Source organism: Leucoraja erinacea, chromosome 35, assembly GCF_028641065.1.
Source record: "Leucoraja erinacea ecotype New England chromosome 35, Leri_hhj_1, whole genome shotgun sequence".
Classification (NCBI taxonomy): Eukaryota; Metazoa; Chordata; class Chondrichthyes; order Rajiformes; family Rajidae; genus Leucoraja; species Leucoraja erinaceus.
Genome location: NC_073411.1, coordinates 10,295,734 through 10,321,570, shown reverse-complemented (window position 1 = coordinate 10,321,570; position 25,837 = coordinate 10,295,734). Strand labels below are relative to the sequence as shown.

The 25,837-nt window shown below is 41.4% G+C and overlaps 1 protein-coding gene across 1 annotated transcript in view; it reads left to right on the top strand.

Annotated features, from left to right (window-relative positions):
• The window catches only part of LOC129713307 (serine/threonine-protein phosphatase 2A 55 kDa regulatory subunit B alpha isoform), a 51,267-nt gene that overhangs the window by 13,809 nt on the left and 11,621 nt on the right, over positions 1-25,837 (top strand). Inside the window, exon 3 of the mRNA XM_055662272.1 lies at positions 24,387-24,484. Coding sequence (XP_055518247.1) covers positions 24,387-24,484 — 98 coding nt within the window. The remainder of the gene's footprint in view (positions 1-24,386; positions 24,485-25,837) is intronic.

Genomic DNA, 25,837 nt, shown 5'->3' with positions numbered 1-25,837 from the left:
CTATTTGGCTCTAAATCTTTTAAGCTATTGGAATCTTAGAAACTATGGTCTATTTTTTTAGTTACCTTGCTTTGGGTTTGGAAGACTTTCTTCTTGGCACTCCCGCGGGATTGTGGATGACTTATTTCCTGGTCACTGGTTTTGCGGGATGTGAGCTGGCTGATGAGGCCTATCGGGAAACTCTAGACTTCCACAGATGGGGCATGTGGTGGCTACCAGGGCTGGCAGGTAAGTAGATTTTGATGTGGTGTGACCCTGATGCCGAACCCGAACAGTTCGCATGTCGGCAATGCGGCTGAGAACAGAGTTTTCTCGGCAAAAAATGCCTACAGTCCCAGAGCAGCCAGCAAATTCATCTAGTCCGACTCTCAAATGCTTGTTTGTATGCGGGTTATTCATTAGTCAGCCAATTGTAACCTGCATCTTCCAGAATGCTCCTCGTCCACTTTGAGACGCCAGTGTGCCCACTGGCTCTTGAGGATCTGCTTTGATGTGTGGGATTTGGGTTTGAATACAATTCCAAATGCCTGTCAGGGACACATGACAGCTGAGATTTGAATGTGGTCTGTGTGCAAGAACAGTAGCTAAGTTGAAAATCTCACTCAACATACAAGGATACTTGGTGGAATGGAAAGGTCGAAAGATCAGCACTTTGCATCATAACTTTCAAGGCATTCAGTATTTTTCTTTCCCATGAGAAATTTGTTAGTTTAAAATCTTGTATGTAAGATTTGTCTTTAGCCATTCTCCCTGTAGAAGTATTTTGTGTAATCTGTTGGATTTTATTTTCTATTTTTGAGATTTAAGGCAGGAAACAAATGTTTGCCACAAAAAACATAAAAACAGTATTGATACTCATTGTGTGAAATGGGCTTTGTTCCAGAAGCTTTCTGTTCTCAAACAATGAAGCTGAATTATTCAGAATAGCAAAAACAAACAATATTTTCCTGTCACTTGAAGCTGCAGGAAGAGTATTTGGTCCGTATGTTGTTTTCCAGTGATATTCAGGGAGATGTGGCTCGGTATTACTGCAACACAGGCGTTCGTAACCATCTACATTGCTTTCATTCTTAAAATCTAAGTGAAGAATATTGGAGCAGAGATTTGCAGCTGTACCGAAGATAGACACACAATGCTGGAGTAACTCAGTGGGTTAGGCAGTATCTCTGGAGAAAAGGAGTGGGTGACGTTTCAGGTCGAGATCCTTCTTCAGACTGAGAATCGGGGGAGAGGGAAACTAGAGGCATGAAAAGGTACAGAAGGTAGTGAAAATATATTATTAAAACTATTGGACCTTGCTGGCTTGCACATCAAATTACTGGAAGCTTGCAGGGAAATGGATACCATGGTGGGCTAAAATATGCTATTGTGGGAGCTTGTGTGTAAAAGTTTTCCATTTATTGTGTTTTGTCCTACTGTCCTAGGAAGTAAATAAAATCCATAAATAGCGCATTTCCATTGTTGTGGATTGTGGAAAATAATGCCTGGCTATGCTTGGAGTTTGAAATTTTCATCCGTGATCCTATCCCCGACCAATCTTCACCTATGATCATTGTAATCTTATAAACCCTCCACAAACTCCCCACTACTTCTGCCCCCTTTGAATCCTAGGTTTAATTGCAGTGCTGATGGTTTTCCTCAAAAGGACATATTTAATGGACCATGATTTTGATCACACCTCGACTTGGCTAGAAACATTGATTAAGGTTATTCTACTCGTGTTCCTGTGAAGCGGTTTAGAACACTTTGTAATGCAAATTATAGTTTTGGCAAGAACAGGTAGTGTGCCGCACAGCTGTTTGTATCCGTATAGTAAGGGAAAGAAAGCAAAGAATATGTGTTGGGAAAACCTTGGTTAGCATTGAGTCATTCATTTCTGCACTGGGGAAATTGTGGCTTCCTAATCCATGCAGGAAAAGATCCTGCTAATGGTTTGTCTTTGGAAACTCAGCCAGATATTTATTCTGTGCCATCATGTGGCTCTGTTGTTATAGCAACAAGCAAAGAAATAAGGAGCTGCAGATGCTGGAAATCTGAAATGAAATGCAAATAATTTTGGCAATTCTCAAAGGGCAAGCAGCGTTTGTGGAGAGGGAATAGGAGTTTGTTTCTTCTTGATGTAGTTTAAGTTAGTCGTCTCATTTTTTGCTTTTCCAGAAGGAAATTTACGGCAATTAGCTATTATGTTTGGAGCCACAAGAAACTGCTGATGCTTGAATCTTGAATAGAATACAGTGCTGGTGTAATCCAGTGGATCTGGCAGCATCTACAGACCGAATACAGGTCTGACTCAAAACACCATCTGTCTATTCCCTCTACAGATGCTGTCTGACCCGCTGAGTTACTCCAGCACTTTGTTTTACTGTCTATTATGTTTTCCTTGTAAGCTTGGGAAATGTTATTGGACTCTTATTATTCTCACTCACCAGGAGATGTGGGTACACTTGCGAGTTGATGATGAAGGCATTTTGTTTGGTGTGGGGAGGGGTTAACCGTTTTGGGTCGCATATCTGACGAGGCATGTGCTGCTGTTGGAGGGGGTCCAGGGAAATTTACGAGACGGATCCAAGGGATGTTTGGGCTACGTATGAGGAGCATCAGATGTCTTTGGCCTGTGCCTGCTGGAGTTTATGAGGATGTGGTAGGATCATTGAAACTTGTCAAATAATGTAAGGCCTAGATATAGTAGTTGTGGAGACGATGTTTCCAAGTAGTGGGAGACTGACCAAGGGCACAGCCTCAGAATTAAAGGACATCATTTTAGAATGGAGATGCGGATATATATAGTATTTAAGAGGGAACTGCAGATGCTGGAGAATCGAAGGTTACACAAAAAAGCTGGAGAAACTCAGCGGGTGCAGCAGCATCTATGGAGCGAAGGAAATAGGCAACGTTTCGGGCCGAAACCCTTCTTCAGACTGATCGGGGAGGGGGGTGGGCGGGGACAAGAAAGGGAAAAGGTGGAGGAGGAGCCCGAAGGCTGGGGGAGGGGAGGAGACAGCAGGGGGGCGGAGGAGGGGGAGGAGACAGCAAGGACTAACAAAATAGGGAGAATTCGATATATATATATTTTTTAGCCGGAGGGTGGTGAATCTGGAATTTATTAAAGGCCATCATTGGATATTTTATAAAATTTATTATAGGCCATCATTGGATATTTTTACAGTGGAGTTTGATAGGTTTTTGAATAATAAGGGTGTTATGGGGTAAATGCAGGAGCATGGAGTTGAGAAGGAAAAATATGCCAGCTGTGATCGAATGGCAGAGCAGACTAGATGGGCCGAATGTCCTAATCCTGCTCCTATAACTTATGATCTGATGATTGTTCATTTTGAGCTTTGCAAGTCACCTGTCACACCAGCAGCAAGCTTCTGGTTAGCTAGAAATATTGGACGTCCTGGATGATTTTCTTCCTGTTGCTCCACTGTGCCCCCACTACCCCTACCCAAGCAGTCCACTTGCTGTTAACACTCAAACTGTTACTTGAGCTGAGCCTTTCTGGCTTGGCCCAGGTCGGGGATCTTCCTGGTATGCGTGGCTTGTTGCCATGCTGTGTAGTGTACTTAGGCACTGAGCCATCGTGGCTGTGTTGACAGGATAGGTAGGGAAAGGGGAAAGCAAAAGGTTGCAGGAGCACAGCTGAGCCTGATCTTCTTTCCATCTCACCTCCCCCTCCTTACGTGTTAGAGGTTGAGACCAGTGGTCAAGGACATGAATATCCTTGCCCTTTATCAGGAATGGACATTTAGATTAACTGTAGAATTTCTGCTGCCATGTTACATTTTGATTGTTAGGTGCAGAATAGGAACTTGATTTGTAATTGAATTAAGAATCAGATAATCCAACAATTACAAACATTTTTCTGTTGGCTTAAAAAAAAACATTCTCCTGGGATATGAGGATGGTAGGCATTATTAAAAATAGTAAAAATGAGGGAGTAGGAGCTTGGAAAGTGCAAGTCATTAACGAGATGAAGGACGAGTGAGGCATCTTGGACATAGGTTGGGAGAGATCGGACCACGGGGTCGAGGAACATGGAAGAAGAGTCTCGACCCGAAATACCACCCATTGTTCTCTCGGAGGTGCTGCCTGGTCCACTGAGTTATTCCAGCTTTTTGTGTGTAGGATGGTAGGCAAGGTTGATATTTATTGTAGGCAAGGTTAATATTTATTGTTCTCCAAGGTGGTTATGTACCACCTTGAACCACATCCATTGCATTTCCGACAGTGATGGTGGAATTTTCTGCAGGTTAATCCAGCCATGCAGGTAGAATGACTGTGATATGTTTCCAAATCAAAGACTGCAACAGTCTGATGTTCTGTTACAGCTGCTGCACTTGTCCTTCAAAATAGTAGAGGTCACGGGCTTGGGGCGTGCTTGGTAATCACAGCAAACTAGTTTGTAGATAGTAAACATTGCAGGCACAGTCCACTGGTTGTGTATGGCAATGGTGGCCACCAAAATGAATTGCATTGCCCTGGATAGTGTGGAGGTGCTTGTGTTGTCAGGGGTGTACTCTTCTGGGCTATAAAAAAATATTTATTTACACTAAAATCAAAGACAAAATGCTGGAATAACTCAGCAGGTCAGGCAATGCCCCTGGAGATTGTGGATAGGTGACATTTCAGGTTTGGACCCTTCATCGGACTGATACATTCTAATATATTGATACTGTACACTTCTTTTCCATTTTTGTAGTCAGATTTGGGATGAGGTGGTGAATGGTATGTTCTTGGAACCTCCTACGTAAACAGTTAGTATTGTTCACCAATGGTCTTGATTGGATATATTATCACTGCAGAGCTCATGGGATGACTTTCCTGTGTTATAACTTGCCAGATTTACACTGGGTGCTAGTTCCTGCACGCGGAAATCCAGTTGCTATGTTCATGGGTTGGAATGTGGTGCAGGGCATGTCAGCTCCTTGAATCAGGTCGGGTAGGCAACACTGAATGGAGTTATTAACCAGCCTCGTAGTATTTTGGAGGGTTACGATAGAATGGTGGGATCAGAAGTGACTAAAATGGCAATAGGCCATTTTGGTGTTCCAGTTTCTTTCATGTTAGTGTTTATTCTTTGTCTGAAGTGGTGAAATCCTGAACTGCATTGGCGAGATGAAGGGAAACTAATGCCATGGAAAGGAGTAAACCTCAAAGCTGACATGCCTCATGATACCAGTTATAGTTAGTTGATAAACAATCACCATGCCTGTAAATCAGTGGTCTGAAGATGATGGCCTGGAGCTGGGAACTTGGTGAAAGCACATCTACCATGTCTCGAGTATATTTGAAGACACGAGAACAACTGCTGAAAAATAATACCGGGGGTTTTGGAGAAAAAATACTGGTATCATAGAATTTGATAAAAATTTACTGCTCAGGATGCCATTTGCCTCTGCTTTCCAGAGCTCGGTCTTTGGTCCTTCAGATCATGGCTCGTCAGTACTACTTAAGGGTGTTTCGCACAGAAATATTCACATTTGGGTCTGAATGTCAAACTTTTTCCACAGTCTAAAAGGGAAAAAATCCTCTGTTTTTGCTCTTTAATTATTTTATCAATTACTTGAAATCTGTGTCTTCTGCTTTTATGATGTGCTAAGATTGCTTTTTGCCTGGGCCATTCATAATTTTATATGCCTCTCAATTCAGTCTCTTAATTGGTTCCCGGTACCAATGAGCACAACCTGAGCTTATCAAATCTTTTCTAATTTCTAGTTTTCCAATCATATCTTTAGCATCTCTTCTGGTGAAATGGCATCTCTTTTACAATGCAGTGGTGACCAGAACAGATGCTGCACCCAAACTGTTTACACCTTACCAAAGTTGTATTAACAAGTTGAGTTCTACTGAGTAAACAGCTGTTTGTGCCTGAAATGTGAAAGGCTGTTGAAGCACTAAGTGGCAACTTTTCACTTGACTGTAATGGAAAATGGTTAGTAATTGACCATGATTACTCCGTTTGAAACATAGGCAGTTTAAGCAGCAGGGCCTGCATTGTAAAGCAGCAGGCGTGTGCGGTATAATTTACAGTTGTCATTCCCTTGAATAAAATTAAAACTGCATTTGTTGACATGGCAATTGAATTTTTGGTTCCAGTTGCTGTGGGTTTGCTGCTGAGATTTTATTTGCCAAGGAGTGAAATTTGACCATCTATATTTGTGAGATGTAAGTGTTGTAATAGAAAATGGTGATGTTATCTATAATTTACAGCATTTTCTGTTTTCACTGTAATATCTCTGCATTGCTCTGCTGCCTTTTTGGTATACACTTAGCGGTTCTCTTTGGTTGGTATTTTGAGACGTTGTTGAGGCCTGCTGTAACTTCATCCAGTAGGAGCAAAAGTATTGTTTTTGATCTATATGGTAGCACCGAAACCAGAACAGAGAACTTGTGATGATTTGCTGCACTTGATTCTGTGATGATTTGCCTGCACTTGGTTCTTAGTAAGAACTGCATGTTGCTCCAGATCAGATTCTGATTTGGGGTCAGATTAGTGTCATATATATGGGTGGTACAGCAGGTAGAGCTGCAGCCTCACGGCACCAGAGGCCATGTTCAATGCTGACCCTGACTGTCTGTGTGGAGTTTGCTTGTTCTCCCTGTGACTGCGGGTTTCCATCAGTTACACTGATTCCCCCCCCGACATCCTAAAGATGTGTGGGTTCGTTGGTTAAGTGGCCTCTATAAATTTCCTCTGATGAGTGGGAGTGGATGCTGAAGTGGGATAACATACAACTAGTGTGAACGGGTGATCAATGTTAGGCATGCTCTCGTTGGGTCGAAGGGGCTGTCCCATTGCTGTATCTTTTAATTCAATGCCAGAGTGCAATGAAATCCTCAGTTCAGACAAAACAGTATACATATTGAAATGATAAATATAACAGTTAATATGAGTGCAACACAGGAATGGTGCAAGTTGCTGTACCAAAGCCCTCTCGAATATGCTTCCTAGAGAGATTGACAACACTCGTTAAGGATGCTTCTGTGGATGTGACTTGATCGGGGATTGAGTAATATTTGGGTCACTGCTACCATGAGACTGGACTGACGAGACTTTATCTAGTCTAGATACAGTGATGCATATCTACAGATGGTTGAGATTTGTGCGGTAGTATTTAAAAAAAAAAACTGGTGGACATGTGCATTTTGCACAGTGGCAGCCATCTGCCATGGTAAGCATTATCTCAGTCATTGGGTAGTAAGGGCACTTTCTAAACGACTATTAATGTGGTTTAATAAGTGCGATATCAGGCTCCCAAGTACCATTCCAGCTGGGTTTCAAATAGCAGTAATCTCATCATACTGAACATCCCAAACCTTCAAACAGAATGAGACTATAAACTGACATATGTGCTGGCTGAAGATCCGCCTGCCTCATCCCAGTGCCCAGCCCATGGTGAGTCAACTTGCAATTTGTGGAACGGCAAGGGTACGTCTAACTATTTTTATTTCTTTAACAGTGTTTTTTTTTCTTCTCGCCGCTATTCAGGCAGGGTTCCAGAGCCGCCTAGAGGTGAAATGTTTTTCTACGATAGTTCCCAGGTTACTTCAAATGTGTATCTTCTTAGTAACCTCTCAGGGGATTGACTGTAACTTAGGTGCCTGAAAATGTATTGAGCCCAATTAGATTTCCCCTCTTATGTTGGACAGAGAACTAGCGTTTGGCGAAGTGGCATATAGTCTATGCTGGGTCTCCCCTCTTATTCTAATTTAGCAATCCCAATTCATCCAATATTCTTCATTTCTGCAATCTCCTCTACCTTTCAGTGCATTCACACCCTTCATATATGGTGATGATCAGCATTACATGTGGCACTCTAGTGGTGCACTAAATTCCAATCAGATACAAATCACTTGGTTTCCACCCACTCTTTCGCTAATAAAACAGAGTGTGTTCTGTGTTGCCTTAATCATCTTATCTATCTTTCCTGCCTTCTGGAATCTATTCTTGTGCACTTTAAGATCCCTCAATGCGCCATTCATTTGTAGTCCTTTCATTTGATGTACATTCCCTTGCTCTGTTTTTCCGATAGTTTCCAGAAGGCTTGAGCTTTCTGCGTCACCAATAACTACCCAGTCAATGTTTTTACTGACAAATTAACTCTCAATTGCCAATTTTATTTTGTACCTCTTGCTTCAAGCTACAGTAGATTAAATCCCAGATTCATGCTTTGTCTTAAATTGTTGGATTGTGATGCAATTTTGGTTGGCTTTCCCTGGACCACTTGTGACCACTTTATTAATGAGTATAGATGGCAGTAAGGATCATTACCCATCCGAAGCAAAGGCTGTGAGGTTCTGCAAACTATTTGATTGCTTGTTATTTGATACGGGTGCATGGCGATGCTTGCAAAAATGAATCGGCAGCTTTGTAATTTTCATGTACGTGCTACCAGTTGGTTTTATTGTCAGGTTGCCCACATACACTGGTTATACTTGGACATTGTGTGAGCAGCAGGCTACTTGTCTTTCTGTCAATCCGCCTGCCTCTGGTTTGTTGAACAGTCCCATACGCAGTCCTAGTGTATACATTTTTATCATGGCGCTACAGCTGTTCAATAAACTAAGCACTTGCCTTTAGAAAGTAATTGTTAGAAAAGCCTGCCTTTCTGGCAATAATATCAACAACTACCTACGGAGTAATTTCTATTTTATAACCAGTTGCAGCTGAGGGGGCATTACATCGTGTTTCCATTGCTGAAACTGGATGATTTCAGTGAAACGTTTTCTAATCGAACCCGAATGGAAGTCCAATCATTTAAACTTGAACTTTGGGTCAGGACTACGGAGGTGATTTTTTTCACTCAGGCTGGTGGGTGGTTGTGGAAGCAGTAGTTTGAGACACTGCATGATAATGAGTAGAAAAGATCACATTGTTTAAGCACATGGCAGAACATTAAAACATATTGGCATCAGTTAAATAGATTTCCCTGATGGTATTTTGATAGCGATGTGCTTGTAAAGCTTGTGTAATGTGGGCTAATTTGACAGATGTTGCTCCAAAAGCTAAGTAGAACCGGAAGGGTGCCTATGTCCTAAAACTTTGATATTTCCACACACTCATTATTACTCGGCCTGTGTCTTCCCACTCATCAGATCTCTTCCTTAACTACAGGAGGTCATTGCCAAAACAGTAAGTTTCTGCACTTTTCGATCAAAGATATCAAACTTTGTGAGTATAAGACATTTTAAAGATTTTAAATTAGATCACTGTTGCCATAATTGCATTATGGCATTTCCCATGCTTGGCTCGTGGTTAGTTGGTCCAACTACCTCAGTAGCAAGCCTGGTCCTGTGCTCCTTTGATTTTAATATGGGTTGTACTGCTGAAAACATTGCTAGCTGCTGTTCAATGCTGGGAATCCTGATGTTTCTTTCCATCATGACTCGGCAAAATGTCAATTTGTTCCACTGTCCTGCCCTTAGTCTAAGCTTGGGTGATTTGCATCAGTCACAGTGTGTGTACTGCAGCCAACTTGGGATCATGCCTGCACACCTAGGACCTGTTCTATGACATCAGGTTGCTTATCTATCTGTTGTGCCATTGGGTCAGTCTCTTGGCTAAATCCGTTCTTCAAAGATCTAGTATACGTGGCCAGTAAAAGATCCTCTTGCAGCCTCGAAATGTAACTCATTAGGTATTGAATTAAAATAAAGGCAAACAACAGGATTAGGTCACTGCTTCCATTCTGAGCTTCCTTGAACCTCTATTGGAAATCAAATGCATAAAATACATTGATCATCAAGAAAATGTACTAAGTTTCAGCAGTTGCAAAAGAATATATGTTCTTAAAAGGCATTTAACTCCAAAGAAGGTGATGGCTACCAAGCGTATAGTCTTTCATGTATTTCACTGTTCCTTGACAATAAAACAATCATTGAACCATTAGATATTCAATATTTCTTTGATAGAATAGCAAAACCTTGAAGAAATCCACATCAAATCAATTGATGGTAGACAAAAGTGCTGGGGAAACTCAGCGGGTGAGGCAGCATCTATGGAGCGAAGGAAATAGGCAACGTTTCGGTCTGAAACCCTTCTTCAGATGCATCATTTGATGCTGGTGTGGCCTGTTAACCTGCTGCATGTCTCTGCTGTGTTGATAAAGTGTTAAAGAAGGAACTGCAGATGCTTGAAAATCGAAGGTACACAAACATGGTGGAGAAACTCAGCGGGTGCAGCAGCATCTATGGAGCGAAGGAAATGGGCAACGTTTCGGCCAGAAACATAGAAACATAGAAATTAGCTGCAGGAGCAGGCCATTCGGCCCTTCGAGCCTGCACCGCCATTCAATATGATCATGGCTGATCATCCAACTCAGTATCCCGTACCTGCCTTCTCTCCATACCCCCTGATCCCCTTAGCCACAAGGGCCACATCTAACTCCCTCTTAAATATAGCCAATGAACTGGCCTCTGTGGCAGAGAGTTCCAGAGATTCACCACTCTCTGTGTGAAAAAAGTTCTTCTCATCTCAGTTTTAAAGGATTTCCCCCTTACCCTTAAGCTGTGACCCCTTGTCCTGGACTTCCCTAACATCGGGAACAATCTTCCTGCATCTAGCCTGTCCAACCCCTTAAGAATTTTGTAAGTTTCTATAAGATCCCCTCTCAATCTTCTAAATTCTAGAGAGTATAAACCAAGTCTATCCAGTCTTTCTTCATAAGACAGTCCTGACATCCCAGGAATCAGTCTGGTGAACCGTCTCTGCACTCCCTCTATGGCAATAATGTCCTTCCTCAGATTTGGAGACCAAAACTGTACTCCAGGTGTGGTCTCACCAAGACCCTGTACAGCTGCAGTAGAACCTCCCTGCTCCTATACTCAAATCCTTTTGCAATGAAAGCTAACATACCATTCGCTACAAACGTTGCCTATCTCCTTCGCTCCATAGATGCTGCTGCACTCGCTGAGTTTCTCCAGCATTTTTGTGTACCTTCTGCTGTGTTGATGTTCTCCAAAGCACTGTGGTGGCACGTGCTTGTTTCAAAATCTTTTCTGTTTAGATGCAATCAGTCTTTGATAAAAGGTGGCCAAAATACAAAGGTAATGGAAGTGAAAACATGTTGAAAATAAGTGCCTCAACTATCTGAAAGCAAATCCATGCCTATCCGTAATTTCAGGTTTCACTTGTAGGGTTAACAAGAAGTTGTTGATGTTTTCCAAAGTAGGTCAACGTGTGTGTGTTTGTGTTGAATACTGATGTTCATGCATGCTCACTGACTTGTTCTTTTATTGACCATTCTATTTTCTCATTCCTCTTATCTCTGCTTAACAAAACCTTCCTTGTAATGTCTTCCCTCCTGATCACAAAGTTTAAAATGGATTTATCCGTAACTGCAACAAATGATGTCTTGCGTGCAGCTGAGGAATGTATTTTGTCCTAGGATAAGACAGATGATACGATATGTGTGTTTTGTTACCGTGAGCTCTGAATTTTGAGTCCTGCATCACCAAGACCAACATTTTTGTTTGTTTTATTGTCTGATATTTAGAATTATGTTTACATTTCTTCTAGTTTGTGATTATTACAAAGTCATTGTTTGATTTAATTGTAAATCTCCTTGGAGGATTCTGCTGCAGTTAAGCATCTGATGACTGAAGAAATTGCCAAGTAAAACTTTAAAGGGCAGCTGTCTGATTTATCTGTAAAATTTCTCCATCGCATTTATTAAAAATTTCTTGTACGAGAGCAGATTCGCCATTTTGAGACTCTTATCAGAGAAGAGTTGATCTCTACTCTGGAATGCCTTTGCTTGTTTTAAGAGGATACAAATTTGGACTGGCCTGGTAATGCTCTGCTGGGACCTAATTCTGTAAAAATGCTTCAGTGGTTGCCCAGATACCTTTCGTTGCCAAGCTGTTTGTATATTTACTTTTAGCCTGGAAAAGAAAATGACATTTTCTATTCAGAATTTGCTGTTCATTCTGGTTCGGGGTGGGGCAGGGTAAAGTCCTCTTCATGTGACAATATCGTTTAATTCTAAGCTTACCTCACAAATTAATTAAAATTCCCATGTTTGCAATACTGAAAAATGCAGACTTTGCAGGGTTTGTTTTGTGATCAATGGCATTTGTTAATTCGGGACAAAACTTGCAATTGCGGCACAGGGCTAGAGAGGATAAAACCAGATGGGGTTTAAATCTGGCATTAGACTTTAGTTTAGACTTAGAGGTACACTGCAGGAACAGACCCCTTGCCTCACCGGGACTGTGCCGACCAGTGATCACTCCATCCACTAGGCTATTTTGCCCATGCCGAACGCCTTCACGGCACACATGGGAGAAGATGGGGGAAGGACGTGAGCAAATGTAATAAAATGACTGATGTAAAACAAATGCTGTACTGTCATTGTTGACTTGGCATGCTGTATTGTGTTGCAGATGAGGCATTAAGTAACGTTCCATCTGCATTGTGAGTGGGACGTAAAAGATCTGGTGGTGTGTTTTGAAGAAACAGCAGAATGGGGTGCCTTATCCCGGAAGCATTCTTATTGGATTGACCTTTAGTGCCTCTGGGGGAAAAAAAAATTGCATGTCTACTTTTTCCACTATATAGTATCAGGGACAATGTTAAATTAAGTAGCAGTTTTCTTTTACTACAGTTATGTGCAGTGTTAATAGATGCACCAAGAAACTTTCAAAAGGCAATGACATAAAGGTGGGTTGCTATCAAGTATAAAGATTTGAAATCCTTTAAATGGTCATAAATTCCAGGTACCAATCACTTAATTCCCTCTCTGATAATGGAATGGCTTGCCTACACATATTCCAAAAAATTCCCTTATCCCACAGTGTTTCTCCAGAAGAAAGATCTAAAAAAGAGAGATCATTCTCATAAAGGGAAACCAATCTTCTTCAGGCAGTGATAACACATGCGTCACTTGTACCCTATGAACGTTTGCACCCAATATATGCATCTGGTCTCAGAATGCTCTAGAGCACCCACTTCTTTATTTATAGACAAATGCAGTAACTATTTGGGTCCAATCAGGATCACAAACTGGAAATTGCCTAGTTAAATCGCTGGATTTCAAAGAAGAATGCCTTTTCCATTGCCGAAGAGAAGTCATTGATGAAATGCCAACTGTTTCTCTCTCCACTTTTTTTTTGCCATTTTTTATTTGTTTCATAATTCAAGCAGTCATTACATTTAATGAAGATTATTTAATTTTTTCTGAAGAAGGGTCTTGACTTGAAACGTCACCCATTCCTTCTCTCCGGAGATGTTGCCTGTCTTGCTGAGTTACTCCAGCATTTTGTCTATCTTTATTTGAAACAGCATCTGCAGTTCCTTCCTAGACATTAAATGTAATAACACTGAAACTTATAAAATGATCATGACTTCACCGTTGACAGAAGTTTGTTTTACATGAATTGCTCTTCAAAGTTCCATCACTGTAACATTGAAAGCATTCTGGAATTATTTCATTGGCTGTAGAGCATCTTGAGGTAAAATACGCTATACAAAAGGTCTGGATAGAATGAATGTGGAGAGTATGTTTCCACTGGTGGGAGAGTGTCATAGCCTCAGAATAAAAGGTGAATCTGTGGAATTCACCGCCACAGAAGGCTGTGGAGACTGTCAATGGATATTTGTAAGGTGGAGATTGACAGATTCTTGATTTGTAAGGGTGTCGGGTATTATGGGGTGAAGGCAGGAGAATGGGGTTGAGAGGGGAAAGATAGATCAGGCATCATTGAATGGCGGAGTAGACTTGATGAGCCGAATGGCCTAATTCTGTTACTAGAACATGTCAACAACCAGGAGTTTGTTTCTTTTTTTGCATATGGGTGTCAGGAAGCAAAATTGCTGTCTGTGAAGTGTGTTCTTGTAGTACTTTAGTTTGCTGACACAGCTCCGTTTACATCAGAAAATCAAATACACGTCGTAGTACTGATTCTGTTGTTGAAAGTAACTGTGAGCAAATAGAATTACTTAATTTGCAAGGCCTGGAAATGGTTTCGTAAAGGAGCCTGAGTCACTGGAGCCCTAAGTTCCCAAATGTTAGAAATGCATTCAGCATGATGCAGCCCTGCGAATGAAATAGTCAAATGTTTCAAAGCTTATTTGAATCTTAAATTGACTTTGATAGTTTGACCCTTTTAAGGCTAATCATATGTTTTCATGTTTTATCACTGCTTCAAGGGCAAAAAAGGTCTAAGATTTGTTCATTAATGATTAGGGTACATTACAGAGGTGTACCATCCTATTTGGCTTAACTGCAATATGTTCCTTCAATTATATTGAACTTTATGGTGCAGGTGAGAATGTTAAGGAAATGCAGGGAATGGCTGAGGTCTGAGAATAGAGCTGACGTCACTTTGACCTTGGTAAGCACAGCAGGATTATGCTCTTTCAGTGTGCAATGCCATAAAGGCTGGCACTTCTAGGGATGGGGAAAACTATCGACTTTTTGCAGGAAGCCGTTGTCTCTTGTAATTTTGGATTGCTGCTGTATCTAGGGAAGGAGCTGAATGTCAGAGTTAAACAGTGTCGGGTTTGAATACTGGTGCTGCAGATACAGGCAGCTGAATTCCGCATTTTACAGATAATTCTTTACAGTACGGTTAGCTGATTTCCTCCCTCCTCCCTCTCCCAAAAGGATCCTCCAGTCAAAGGGTTGCTGTTTTTTTAAGAAAACGCAAACTAGGCAGGAGATGAAAAGAGGGACAGAGGTTGTTTTGTATGCATTTAGGCCACACGCTCTCCCATTGCAGGACAAGGGTCTACAATTTCCGTTATTAATTGAAACAGTATAAATAGATAGAAGGGCTTACTCCTTTCTTGTTTTGGGGTGTGTTGTTAATAAATGAAACTCCAGCAGCATATCGGTGGTATCCTGCAGAAGATGAAATGCTTTCACTGTCATTTCTTCTATTCAATTAAATCATCATTCTCTGGCCTACATGCGCTGATGTCCACTTCACCCTATAACCAAGGTATGGGATGTTCATTTTTTTTGGTAAGATGTGGGTTTTATTTTGACAATGTAACATCTATTGTGCAAGCAAACTGCCAATGAACATGTTTTGTTAGTTAGCTGAATGAACTGATTATTGGAAGTCTAGGACTAGAGGTCAAAGCCTTGGAATTAAAGGACGTTCTTTTAGGAAGGAGATGAGGAGAAATGTCTTTAGTCAGACGGTGGTGAATCTATGGAATTGTTTGCCACAGAAGGCTGTGGAGGCCATGTCAGTGGATATTTTAAAGGCAGAGATCAATAGATTCTTGATTAGTACAGGTGTCAGAGGTTATTGGGAGAAGGCAGGAGAATGGGGTGAGGAGGGAGAGATAGATCAGCCATGATTGAATGGCAGAGTAGACTTGATGGGCCGAATGGCCTAATTCTACTCCTATTCCTTATGACCTTATTAGTGTGGCTGGTTGTCAGTGAGCTGTCCTGTAAATGAGGCAAACTGCCACTTTGTCGTCCAGGGCTTATGAAAAGTGAAGAGACGCTTTGTTACAAACACATCACTTAATCAATATTTAGGTGAATGGATGACGTGCATTTTGTTTTCATCGTATTTTCCCCTGGGCTGCACAGAGATACATTGACTTTGGGAATCCAAGCCTTTCATTTGAATTGGAGAGTGGGGGTAGGGGGAGTGGAAGAGACCGAGGAATATATTTCATAGCTTTCATCTCAGAATATTTCAAGAAGGTTGAAATAAAATATTCTGCCCTCTCTTGGAATTTAAGTTATTAATATCTTCAGTGACAACTCGTGTTTAACAAATGATGTCAATTGCTGTGTAGGTTTGAATATTGATAACTGTGTGCACTAAAATAGTGAGACCTGCCCAGTATTCAAACCCTAGATTCTCCTCAACATCAATTTCGACGGTATTTTGAACTATTTAGCCGTAAGATGAATTCGTCCTGGTGGGAGAGATTCCTGCCTATGTCACCATGCGCGCATCACATGCGTCGTGATGCATAAATGATGTTGCATAAATTACGCACAAATGACGGCCAAGTGGAACAGGCCCTTTACTCCAAACTCTATTTCCGGACTTGAGACCGATTTTAAATTGGGGGTAAAACAGTTTTTGCTCAGATTCAAAGAACAGTTAAAAAAAATGTAATGTGCGTGGGTGTGTTCATGGGAAAGGGAAAATGAATAAGACATCGTATTTTTATGTTTGAGCAAAAAACTTTGAGGGGGATAGTTTTAACCTGCCTCTGGTTTAGCAGTCACACTGAGCAAATGTCGGTGCCTTCTGTTATCTATCTGGATGCTTATTAATTGTCGGTTTATTGGAGTTGCCTGTTGAATGTGACTGATGATAGCAGTTCTCCAAAATGCACATCTCACAGGGGAGTAGGCATGAATAAAGCTTGTAAATGTTTCTTATTGGATCATCAGTCTTTGCATGATAGTGACGTTTTATTTGGAAAGTGGCTGTCGTGTGGCAGCCATTCATTCTGCTCTGCTAGTAGCCTGATAAGCTTCTCAAACTAAGTATTGCACTGTAATGAGGTTTTGAACTTGGTGTGAACCTAATTGCCGCTTAAGTACTCAATGGTCAGGGATTACGATTGTAGGTTTGACAATCAGCTGATTGGACATTCCAACTATTCAACAATGACAAACCCTCTAAAAGTATGATTGTGACCTTTTTCCTTGACTGCAGATTGTTACTTTGCTAGAAGATTTGTGGAATACATGTCTGATTGCTGGATTCTAATTAACACAAAGATAATCGAAGCTTGGTTGTAACGTTGAGCTGTGAACAGCTTTGTGAATGCAAATTTGAAATGTGATATGGCAATTGTGAAAGTGCTTCTGTGTAAATGTAGTGACGTGGCCTGGAGTGCCTCAAGTTAAGCGGCTATAAATAACCAGCTGTCGCTGTCAGTCTTCGTTGACATTGCAGCAGATGGGACCTTTTCAACGGGGGAACAAAAAGTTATTGATTGCACAAACTAGGGTGGATTAATTTAGTTTATTGTCATGTGTACCGAGGTACTGTGAAAAGCAGTTGTGTGCTAACCAGTCAGCGGAAAGACTATACGTCCACAGTGTACAGTTACATGGTAAAGGGAATAACGTTCAGTGCAAGGTAAAGTCCGATTAAAGATAGTCCAAGGGTCCAGTGAGGTAGATAGTAGCTCTGGATCACTCTCTCGTTGTTGATAGGATGATTCAGTTGCCTGATAACAGCTGGGAAGGAACTGCCCCTGAATCTGGAGGTGTGTGTTTCATACTTCTCTATCTCTTCCCTGATGGGCAAGGGGAGAAGAGGGAGTGACCGGGGTGAGACTAATCCATGATTATGATGGTGGCCTTGCCGAGGCTGCGTGAAGGGTGATGAGGGTTTTTAAGATAGTACGGTAAACTAGTAATGGAAATCTTGATCCACTGGTTGGGAAGAGGTAAATCTTAAAACAAAAAGCCAGACTTTTCAGGAGTGCTTTTAATACTTCTGCACCAAGAGTGGTAAAAGCTTAGGACTCTGTTCTGCAAACTATTTTTATCTGTGTCCCCCTGTAAATTTATCTAGGTTGTAAAACAGGTCTCTAGTTTGGTTTTTCCTTTGTGATTTTCAATTGGAGGCCTTTTGCTGTCAATAATCTTTGTACAGGAAAGGGCCTGACAAAACTAATAACATCAGATCACTGAGTCATGCAGGCAGTTTAGCCTTGTCCTCGCAGCATGGTTTTTTTGGCAGTGAATTATAACACAGAGACTAGGCAGAATTATAACACAGAGATCAGGCAGAAGTAATCGGTTATCGCTTAAAAATTTAAATGAACACTTGCTTGGTAGTTCAGGGCTTGAAGACCTGCCTCCAATTCCAGGCTGCCAGCAGAATAAACTAACATATTAATTCCCTACAATTAGAGGAAGCTTTGCATATAATATTCACAGAATTGCCAGAGATTGCTATCTGATATTCCATGCATGTTTTGTTTTCTGTGGCTTTTGATACTTCTGGAAACGGGAAGATTAGACTTTAGACATACAGGGGGGAAGCAGGCCCTTTGGTCCACCGAATCAGCACCGACAGCTATCATCCCTGTATACTAGCGCTATCCCACGCACTAGGAACAATTTACAATTTTACCAAAATCAATTAGTCTACAAACCTGTACGCCTTTGGAGTATGGAAGAAAACCATGCACCCAGAAAACCCACACACAGGGAGAACGTACAAAAAACTACATACAGACAGCACCCGTAGTCAGGATTGAACCCAGGTCTCGATGTGACTGAATGGAATGCAATGCAAATATTCATTTCTGAATCGATTCAAAATTAAGTGTTATGACCAGTGGAATCTGGCGAACGGTGTTGGTGAGAGTAGCGTGTCATTAATTAAAATCTTATTTTAAATGACAAAGGAGCATGGGATGTGTGCAGGTAGGAATATGAGTATGGAACAAGCCTTGTATAATCGCAACTGTTTCCCTGATGTGTGTTATTGACAGGTTTGTGCGGTGCACTTTGCTCACACTGTGCTGGTCAATAGTTCCTCTTAGTCTCATAGCGGTATTCTTTGGTTGAACAAAACGATTCTGAGTAGGAGTGATATGAAAGTAAATGTTTCTCAATAGAAAGCAAATTATTGTCCTTTTGCCAGTTTTGGTTATCTTTTTGGATTCTCCTCCCAGCTCTTGCATCTCTTCAAATCCATTGACTAGAGCTGTTTCCTGCTGGATTTCTTTTTGAGTGAACTGTGCATGACTTTGCTTGTGATAGTTGTCCTTTGCAAGTTTGAGTGAATGTTGGCCAACTGTTTGACTGGTAAGGATAAGGCATTCACATTGGCCAATTTGCTAGTGTTCATGCTGTCCTTCAGAGAGAACAATTGGAAAGCCTTTCATAGTCCCACTGAGTTGAGGTCTGTCAGAGCATTTCAGTGTGTGAGATATGGAGCTATTGAATTTAATTCTTGCCTTTATATCTTGCTGGATAAGAATTCTGAAACACTTTCTATAGTAAAACTATATTGCTTGATCTCAAGAATTGCTATGGCTTCTGCGTATGCAACATAATTTTGCTGTTCACCAGATGTGTCTATTTTTGCTTGATAGGTATATTGTCCATATGTTCCAAAGTTGTTTGTAGATTGGGAACTGTGCTCTAAATTTATTTTTCATAAATTAATGTATGAATGGATACTGCAAATCGTATTGGAGTGATGATTTGTTGAATGTGTTGGCGAAAAAAGCCGAGCAGCTGAATGAAAATGGCATTGACTGTTCAGCCTGAAGCCGCGGTCTGCAGAGCTTCTAGCCGCGGGCGTGGCGTCCAGAGCCTGGGATCCCTCATTGGGGATCCCCGGAGAAGAGCTTCGACCCGCCAGCCCGCGGCCATCAACATCTTGAAGCAGAGCTGCAGAGCTTCTGGCCGCAGGCGCGGCGAGGACTCGCCAATCGGAGTGGGATCCCTCGCTGGAGAAGAGCTCCGACCGCCGGCCTGCGGCCTATGTCATCTTGAAGTGGCGGTCTCGGGTAGGGAAGCACCGATTCGCGACTTACCTTCCAGAAGAGAGGGCCAGCACATCTGGCCGCCCGCAGCGGCGACTGCGGAGGTTTATGGCCACGACCACGGGGGAACAATGGAGGAGGACTGACTGTACTTTGTGCCTTCCACCACAGTGATGAATGCTGTGGTGGATATTTGTGTTAAATTTTTATTGTGTATTCTTTTTGATTGTACCGCTGCTGGCAAGTTAATTTCACTGCACTTTATTGTGTATATGATGAATAAATCTGATTGATTAGATTGTGATCGACTGTGTATGGTTAGAATTTTTACGTAGTTTGAAATTTGGAAGCTTGCAGGATTAACCTTGTCTTGAGAAATGAAAATCAGGTGATGAGTAAGCCAGTAGATGCTGCCTCACCCGCTGAGTTTCTCCAGCATTTTTGTCTACCTTCCATTTTCCAGCATTCACAGTTCCCTCTCAAACAGTAAGCCAATAAAAATAACTTTGGTCAGACTCTTGTTTTAAGATGTAGTTTGTAATTTGAAGATCTAAATTTTTGTGGTAATGTTGTAGTAAAATTTTCATTTGGTGGAATCTACTCGGAGCTGATAATGGTAATGAGAAAACAAAATGTGTACAACAGTGTGTAAATAAAGGCTTGCTCTATGTTTATGAACAGATCTAACAGTAGGTGTGGGGCCCTCATGCTACTCCACTATTCAATCAAATCACAGCTGATGTTTTCCTTTTATGCCGCTATCATGTGCTAAGCCTCGTATCTCGTTTATTATCCCAATATCTGTCAAACTCGGCTGCTGAGCCTCCACATTCCTTGTGGCTAGAGAAATGCAAAGATTCAAGACATTTCTTCTCACCTGCCCTGAATGGCCAACACTTTATTTTGAGACTGTGACCCACTGCTGCTAGATAACCTAGCTAAAGGAAACATCAACACTCTCAAGCCCTTTAAGAAGTTTATGTTTTAATGAGATCACCTCTTATCCAAGATTGAGGCTTTAGGCCCAGTCTGTTTAATCTCTCTTCGTATAGCAAACCTGCCTTCTCTGGAATTAATCTGGTTAACCTTTGCTGAGCTCCTTCTTACAGAAGGAGATCCTTGGGTAGGGAAAACAGACCAGTTGAAAATTAGTAGTCTTGCCCGGGGACTTCTATAATTGCAGCAAGATGCAGTTTCTTAGTGCGAACTGATCATGCAGTAAAGGTCAATATACTCTTTGTGTAGCAAGGAACTGAAGATGTGTAGGAAGGAACTGCAGATGCTGGTTTAAACTGAAGATCGATGCAAAAAGCTCAAATAACTAAGCCGGACAGGCAGCATCTCTGGGTGACGTTTCGGGTCGAGACCCTTCTTCAGACTGGTTAGAGGACAGAAGCTGCTGGTATACACCGAAGATAGACACAAAATGCTGGAGTTACTCAGTCTTTGCCTTACTAATGGCTTGCAGTACCTGCTTATTAACTGTTTCTAATTCATATACAAGGATACCTAGGTCTCTCTGCACACCAATATCTTTCAATCTCTCATACTTAACAATTGCTCCCACTTTTATTCTTTCTACGGAATTGGATGGTCATGCATTTCCCCCCAATTCTCTCACTTTCTTGCTCCTTCATCTAACATGTCAATGTCCCAATTAAATCTTTCTGCAATACACCGTTCTGCCACCTATGTTTGATTTATTTGTACATTTTGGACCAGTGGGGCTGGCTTGTGAAGAGCTTTGTTGTACTTTGTGATGTAGTTAATACTTGCATTGATACAGCTTTGCATATGTCAACTTTTAATTGCAATCGTCTCTCGTTCCTGAATCATGTATTGTGAGGAAGCACATTGAGTTTAGCAACCTGGCTGAAGCTTTGACCAGTTATTAAATGCAGGAGAGTTGAGTGGGAAGGAATATATATATATTCACATGGCATGATGCCTGCATTTTAAAACCTTTCAGATTTGAAAAGATACAAAAACAATTGATTTCAAAGGTGCATGAACATCTTGTTCTTAAAGCCCGACTTCAATATAGTGAAGGGCCTGTCCCACTTACGCGATTTTTACTTGCCATGTTCCGGGGTGACGCCTGTTTAGTGGTGAGTAGTGTTTAGTGGTGAGTAGTCGCCCAAAGAATCGTACCTTTTTCTGGTCGCCGCTGGATTTTCAACATGTTGAAAATTTTCGGCGACCTGCTGCAACTATGACGGGTTCCGGCAAGTCGCCGAAAAAATCGTGTAAGTGGGACAGGCCCTTGAGGATGTAGTATGCAAATTTGTAATTGTAATTCAAATTTATTGTCATTGTCTCAATTTGAGACAACGAAATGAATTTCCCTTACAGGCAGTATCATTAAAAAAATCACAAAGAAATAATAAAAATAAATAATAAATAAATAATAAAACATATTAAAAATAAATTTGAAATTGAATTAAAATTAAAAAAAAAAAAAAAAAAGCAAGTAGGAATGTGATGTCTCCGCAAAAAGATGGAGTTTGAAGTAATATTGTAGTTAAATGATTCATCAGAACATTAGAGATGTTAAATTCTGTTTTATAGAAGCCACAATGGGGTGCCCTAATGACCCTCATTTTTGCTGTGAATAGTGAGAGATAAATTCTACACTCTCCCTTGTTTGTCTTTTGTTTAACAAATCGAGCAAACCAAAGTTATTTGTTTTCCATTTCAGTTCCAGCCTTGGGTATTAGATGAGTGCCCCGTGTGTGTTTGTGTCCTGGCCTTGGAACTGTAATTTGATGGCTAGTTGTAGTATTTTGCTGGGAATTCCTATTGATATAATTCATATTGGCAAATAGACACTCAATTGGTTTATGAGGTGGGGGGGGGGGGGGGGGGGGGGGGGGGGGCAAGAGTTGTCAAAAGTGCTTTATTGTCATGTTCCGAAACAGAACAAAAAAATTCTTACTTCAGCAGCACTGGAGATATGTGAACAGAGTACGCTGGGGTGAGGGTTAGGGAGTGGGAGAAACTTGGGTGTGCAATGAGTTACCACATCCAAAACTATTTTTAAATAAAATGATTCAAGACCAGATCATTAAACATGCACAATGCAGCTGGTTGAGGTTTTAAACTAATTACACGTGGGCTGTGAATATTTACCTGAGATTCTGATGCTGGCTGATGCCTCATTATACTTTGGGTAATAATGTGAGCATGGTTTAAGTGACTCTGGTTTTTGAAACGTGTGGTCTATGTTGTGGATTACAGATGCTAGTAAATTGTGTTTCTCTGCTGGTGTCAATTGGATTTGGCTAGCCCTATTGGTAAAACTGAGAAAGGAGGAAAGGGAACTTGACTACATGGTGCCCCTTGGAAGACCTTCATGTGCAAAGTGTTTCCAGGTTAATTGTGTACTTTTGAAATGTATACTTAGTGTTGTAGTATGGCGATGCGTGTCTACTGTGTATACCTGGTCCCACAACAAATTAGGTTTATAACTTAAACTGTTTAGTCGATAGTTGAGGAATAAATATAACCCACAGCGAACTTTACATTTCCTGAAATAGTTCACTGAACTCTTATTTATTCCAAAATGAGAGAAAGCTGACAGAGCCTTGGGTTATCTAGATTACAGAAGTTCCTCGAATGATTGCATGACCTTCTGGCACAGAGTACTACCACTGAGCCAAGCTGGAAACGAGCACTCTGAGAGGTTGCAGTTTGCATTGAGTCGACCGCACTACACAAACGTTGTATCCCAAGTGCCAGTTATGGTTTTAGTGACACCTGGTCTGCCTCTCTGCTCTCTTTCACCCCCTTGCTTAAAGGTGATCCCCCTTTCAGTAAGTGATGCTGAAAATAAACTGTTTTGGCACCTATGTGGACTTTACGATTCCACCAACAACAAAAAAATAATGATAGCAGCAGCAATATGTCATTACAGATATGTCATTGAAGGCCCACCACTGATTTTCCAGCATCCTTGATTCCAGAGTCTGGATTATCTGTTTTGCCGGACCAACGAAGGTCATGGCTTCCGAGAGGAGTGGAATGGTACTGGAACGATCGGCCTTGGCAAGCCAAGGGCCGAGATACTGGCCCGAAAAGATCACCTCAGTAGTCTACTGTGGGAATGGATCTGCCGGCTCCGGCCTGGCTGGAGCTCCAGAGCCATTCACCTCAATAATTACCCATGGTAACAAGTTGTAGACTATCACCAGTTTCTGGCTCAAGAACATTCTTCTGAATTCGTCCCACTGTTTTTTTTATCTTTTATGTTCCCCAGCTTTAGATGCAACCTGAAGGTGACATCTCACCATCCAGGCATTTCTTGAGTAACATGATTGAGGGCCAAGCAGAATCCGGACCGACATGTTTTATTCATGAATGCTAGGTTTATTTAAAGACCTTTAACACATCTAATAGTTGGCAATAAATGTCAGGAGTAAAATTTCAAACCAAGTTTAGGGTGTGTGTGAATGCATTTGTATGCAAACAAGTCCAGAATTATTGGAGCATGCTGCTTCTAAGTATTTGAGTAGAATTATTGGCTATAGTTATGTAACTCTGCAGATCAGTGTTTCAATGCAGTGACATGGCTGTCCCAGTAGTACTGGCACCTGCAGGGCAACTGTCTCAATGGGATGGAAAAAGCAGCACTGTAATGTATGGAGAATTCCAGGCAGTATCTGGGCACCTGTAATTATCTCATGCCCAATTAGTTTTTTTTTTTGTAGTTTGAGATTCGGATATAGAGCTTAAGGCCAGTGTTTCAAGAATGTGTACATGCAGAACTCCTTCATCGTATCCTCGTGAGCTTGACAAGTGGTACATGTAGCCTCGTCTGATAAATTGTTCCTTATCTGGTTACTTGTCTCAAAGCTCACAAGTTCTGTTGTGTACATCAGCTAATTCTCCTGAAGTTCAACGCTGAGAGTGAAATGTCCTAATGTTTTATCATTCTTTATCTTTACAGCTGATGTTATTTCCACGGTAGAATTCAACCACTCTGGAGAACTACTGGCAACTGGGGACAAGGGGGGTAGAGTGGTCATATTCCAGCAGGAGCAGGAGGTGAGTGTTATCTGTGTAGCACATAGTTGAAATTAAGTAACGCGGTGATTTAGCTATTTCTGCAGTTCAGTGGTGGCATGTTCAAAGGAATATTCCTGGCAAGTCATTGATCCATACTTGTCACTATTTATATTTTGCATATTGATTCCTCATAGAGGATGCATGGATATCTATGTTTGAGCTGAAATGTTTTGCAAAAGAAATTACATAGAATTCCCGGTATAATGCCACCACCTAACCCTGCAGGTTTATGCAGGTAATTATGTTCCAAGAACGTCGCTCATGTTAACTCATCTTGTTCTATTAACATAACCGTCCAGAAGATAATTTTAATTCTCTCTGGGATGAAACACAGCAACATTTCTAAGGCATTTTGCAACATTTTTGAATCCAGTCTATATGTGAAGATACTTTTTTTCAACAACTTCAGATCTTCAATGGTCATTGAGTGTACAGTACACAACGAAATGCATTTAGCATAAGAGCGACATTTGATTTGCAAAATATTTGTCCGAATTGATTGGCAGTCACCGGGTACGTTGTCTATATATGAAGCGCCAGGATAAGCTGTGACCTGCGGTTTGTCTTCACAACTTCCATTCTGGGGCCATGTAATTTGTTACATGGTGGCTACATGTGTACATTGTTTGGTTGTGAGGTGGTACCCAGATTCGGAAGTAATGGGTGTTCAGTTGATGAGGAAGACCTGCTTCTATTTTTTTTAAATGAAAACCTTTGCCAATTTAAGTGTATCTTCTTCTGATTATATACCTGAAATGACCATGCATGTTTTGAAGCAAGTGATGCTTCATTTGCTGCAGAAGGAAATGCCTTGACAAGAGGTGTATGCAGCCACATCTGATGACATGTTTGATAAGAGAACATATTCTCTGTTGTGAACTTATTGGTTAGGATTGTGACTTGAATGCCATCTTGAAGTAACAAGATGGATTTCTGTGGGAACTTTATTTTGAGGTTTTCTCCCCCAACAAACATATTCAAAGTGCGGCCAAAAGAGGTCGTATACAAGTTGACCACCGGTTTTCTGGCAAATGGTGGCCCGCGCTTCCCCTCTCCTCCTCCTCGGGAAGACCCCCCCCAAAAGGCCAGTCCGACGGCCATTCTCAACCTCAAGCCAATCGGCGAGTTGAATTTTCCACCTGCAGCCAGGGCTCTGGAACTCCAGCCAGGCTGGGGCTGCCGGGTCCGTTCCCATAGATAACTTCCACACTCCCTCCTCCTTGAGACTTTTCTTGTCTAAAGAAGGGTCTTGACCCGAAACGTCACCCATTCCTTCTCTCCAGAGATGCTGCCTGTCCCACTGAGTTACTCCAGCCGTTTGTGTCTATCTTC